At 63.2% G+C, this 3,014-nt stretch overlaps 1 protein-coding gene across 1 annotated transcript; it reads right to left on the bottom strand.

The window, feature by feature from the left end:
• Positions 1 to 1,714: 1,714 nt before the first annotated feature.
• On the bottom strand, positions 1,715 to 2,811 carry LOC143658781 (transmembrane protein 278-like). The gene is made up of 2 exons (XM_077131073.1): positions 2,401 to 2,811; positions 1,715 to 1,933 (listed from the first exon to the last, which is right to left on the bottom strand). Exons 1-2 carry the CDS (start codon positions 2,668 to 2,670, stop codon positions 1,715 to 1,717), a joined length of 489 nt encoding a protein of 162 aa, XP_076987188.1. The 5' UTR covers positions 2,671 to 2,811.
• Positions 2,812 to 3,014: the final 203 nt, after the last annotated feature.

Here is a 3,014-nt window from a genome sequence, read left to right as displayed (position 1 = left end):
CACGACTCCGGGCCACGAGGCCCCTCAGCCAAGGACTTTCCACAAGAGCCTCGGGCCAGGGAAAGCTATCCTGGGCAGCTTGGTGACTGGCCCAGTCCTGTCTGGCCAGGAAAGGTCTCCGGGGGTGTTAGGATGGGGGGGTTCACGATGGCTGGAAAACCCCAAGAATTCCTGCTGGACTAGACCCAGCCACACAGGTTCCACTCAAAGCCAAAGCAGAGTCTGCCCCTGCCCCACCCCTGCCCATGGCCCTGCCCTGCCCATGTCCCTGCCTCGCCCCTGCTCCTGCCCTTACCCCGCCCCTGCCCATGGCCCTGCCTCGCCCCTACCCATGGCCCTGCCCATGGCCCTGCCCCGCCCCTGCCCATGGCCCTGCCCCGCCCCTGCCCATGGCCCTGCCCCGCCCCTGCTCCTGCCCTTACCCCGCCCCTGCCCAGCCCCTGCCCTGCCCCTGCCCCACCCCTGCCCTGCCTCTGTTCCTGCCCTGTCCCAGCCCTTGCCCATGTCCCTGCCTGCCCTTGTCCCTGCCCCACCCCTGCCCCTGCCCTGAGCTTACAGTCGCAACAGTCTGCTCCATGCTGGGCAGATTGCAACAGGCCTTTTCGACACACAGCTGGGCTTAGGAGAATGCAATTATCCCCAAGACTGCCCCAAATTCAACATCAAAAATGAGTTAATAGAAGAAGATGGGGTGATCCAATGGAAGCCACAGCCCTCTGCGACCCTCAGGGCTGGGCTACGCCACGCAAAGGCACATCCTCTTTGGGGGGAAGGAGGCAACCCCAAGTTCGGACCTGAGAATCCTCACAGATGTGGGCTGCCGATTCAAAATTACCAAATGTTCACAGAAATACTGGGCTATTCGCGAGATAACAAAGATTTAGGTCCCCAGAGATTAGGACACAGGAATTACTAAGCATGGAATTCAAACTAACTGCATAGGACGTGCCGAGGAAGTCGGATGGGGTAAGCATGTACCAGAAGACCAACAAACATCAGGTAAATTTGAAAAACAACCAAATGCAGCTTTTAGATAGGATAATAATTTAATTAAATGGATGAGTTAACTACTCAACAAGTTAGATACAGTGAATGAGAGAATTAGTGATGTGGAAGAGGGAAATGAAGAAACTGACCAGGATGCAGCCCAAGGAAATGAAAATAAGGAGGATTAATTGACTTGGGAGGTAAAAGAACATCATCTAAGGGGTGCACCCCGAGAAAGAACAAGAGAATGCAGGAGAGGGGAAACTGAAGAGATAACGGTTGGGAACTTTCCAGAAATGTTAAAGACGTGAATCTGTGGAAACAGGAAAACAGGCTAAGTTAAGAACACAGCCAGGCCTAGAACCCTGCTGATAAAATCACAGAAGATGGAAGAGGAAGAGATCTTACAGTGGCCCAGGAAACAGACTGCACCTTCAGCTCCAAATGCTGTGCCCAAATGCTAACCCTGGGCGCAGGCTGAGCTTCCATGGCCTCCGCCTTCCAATCAGGCGTGGGTGGCCCCAAGATGTCTCGCCACCACTGGAACTTGCTGGAAGTACTAGCGGAGCCCACTGACTGCCCAGGCATGGGGTGGAAGGGGCTGCTCTTGGAGAAGGTGCAGGAGCTCAGGGTGGCGGCGGCCGTCCCTCCCCTGCCCGGCCGCGCACACTCACCCCCTGCTCCCTGCGGGGAGGGGTGTGGGGGGCTGCGGCCGGGGGCTCCGGGCTCACACCCAGGCGCGGCGCAGCTCGTCCGGGTTGGGGTGCAAGGCTCCGGGGCTCCGCGCGGGGTGCAGCAGCAGTGGACCAAGGCGCCTGGCCAGGCGGGCGCGCAAGGCGGCGGTGAGCGCCAGCAGCAGCGGCGGCAGCGCCAAAAGCCCGAGCACGACGAGCGCTGCGGAGCCGCGGTCTGAGAGCAGCGCGCGGCACGCGGGGCGCGGTGCCGGCTGGACCTGGGGGCGGGGATGGGGGCCGGGGGCCCCGGAGGCTCAGAGACGCGCCCGCCTGCTCCCCCGGGGCTGGGCGCGGACTCTGCACCTGTGGACCCTGTGGGGCTCCCAAGGCAGCCCCCGCGCCAGCGCCACGGCCCTCGCCGCCCCCTCCCCACGCACGGAGGGAAGCAGCCCCGGCCTGGGGTCTGCGGGGTTGGGGGCAGGCTGGGCAGCGCCGGCCGCTGGTCTCGGCTCCCCGCACCCCGCACCCCGCACGCCCTTGGCGCCCAAGCCTGGGCGGCTGTGCACGGCCTGGCGGCCCCTGGTACCAGACTGGGAGGCATGGGGGAGGGACAGGGCCAGGCCCTGGGGAACAAACAAAAGCTCTTGTTTCAAAGGTGGGGGTGGTGGGCCGAGGCCAGAAGGGGTCTTTGGGGAGGGACACAGGGGCCGTGCTGGGAGGGGCAGATTCACCCTGGGGCTGGCCCCCTCGAGTGGCACAGGAAGCCCAGGTAGACGACAGCGGCCGGAGGCAACAGCAACAGCAGGTAGAGGGCAGCGGGCAGCAGCAGGTGGAGCACAAGCCCTGTCAGGGCCCGGCCAGGCAGCAGCAGGGGCCCCAGGCCAGGGACCCCGGATCCTGCCCACCCCGCAGCCAGCAGAGCCGGGGCCTGGCGCTCAGGTGGCCTCCGGGGCAGCATGGGCGCCGTGTCCACAGCACCCCCGCCCTCCTCCTCCTCAGTCTCGCTCATTCTTCCACAGACAGCAGGCTTGGCAGGCTCACCAAGGATTTGGGGGCCAGGCAGCGGGACCCAGAGCCCCGGGTCGCAGCGGAGGCTCAGACCCCTACCCAGACCCCAGCAACCAGACAGTGGGTCCAGCTGCAGGTCAAGACTCTGGCCAGGGGCGGGCCACGGTCTTGGTTCATTCAGCAGGCAAGAATGCTCGCCTGTCATGCCAGAGGACCCGGGTTCGATTCCCAGTGCCTGCCCATGTAAAAACAAACAAACAAAAAAAAAACACTCTGGCCAGGCAGGCCAATCCCCCAGGGTCACAGCCCTGCCTTGGTTTCCCCCGCCGCCACGGCTGCAGCTTT

Source organism: Tamandua tetradactyla, chromosome 2 (genome assembly GCF_023851605.1).
Source record: "Tamandua tetradactyla isolate mTamTet1 chromosome 2, mTamTet1.pri, whole genome shotgun sequence".
In the NCBI taxonomy this organism is placed as follows: Eukaryota; Metazoa; Chordata; class Mammalia; order Pilosa; family Myrmecophagidae; genus Tamandua; species Tamandua tetradactyla.
This window is presented reverse-complemented; position numbering and strand designations above follow the sequence as displayed.

Bases quoted from the DNA above. Each gene is read 5' to 3' on its own strand.
- LOC143658781 (XM_077131073.1), bottom strand. From the start codon at position 2,670: ATGAGCGAGACTGAGGAGGAGGAGGGCGGGGGTGCTGTGGACACGGCG. The intron at 1,934-2,400 runs GCCCCAGGGTGA...CCCCAGGTCCAG, and splicing joins TGTGCCACTCGAGGGGGCCA to CCGGCACCGCGCCCCGCGTG.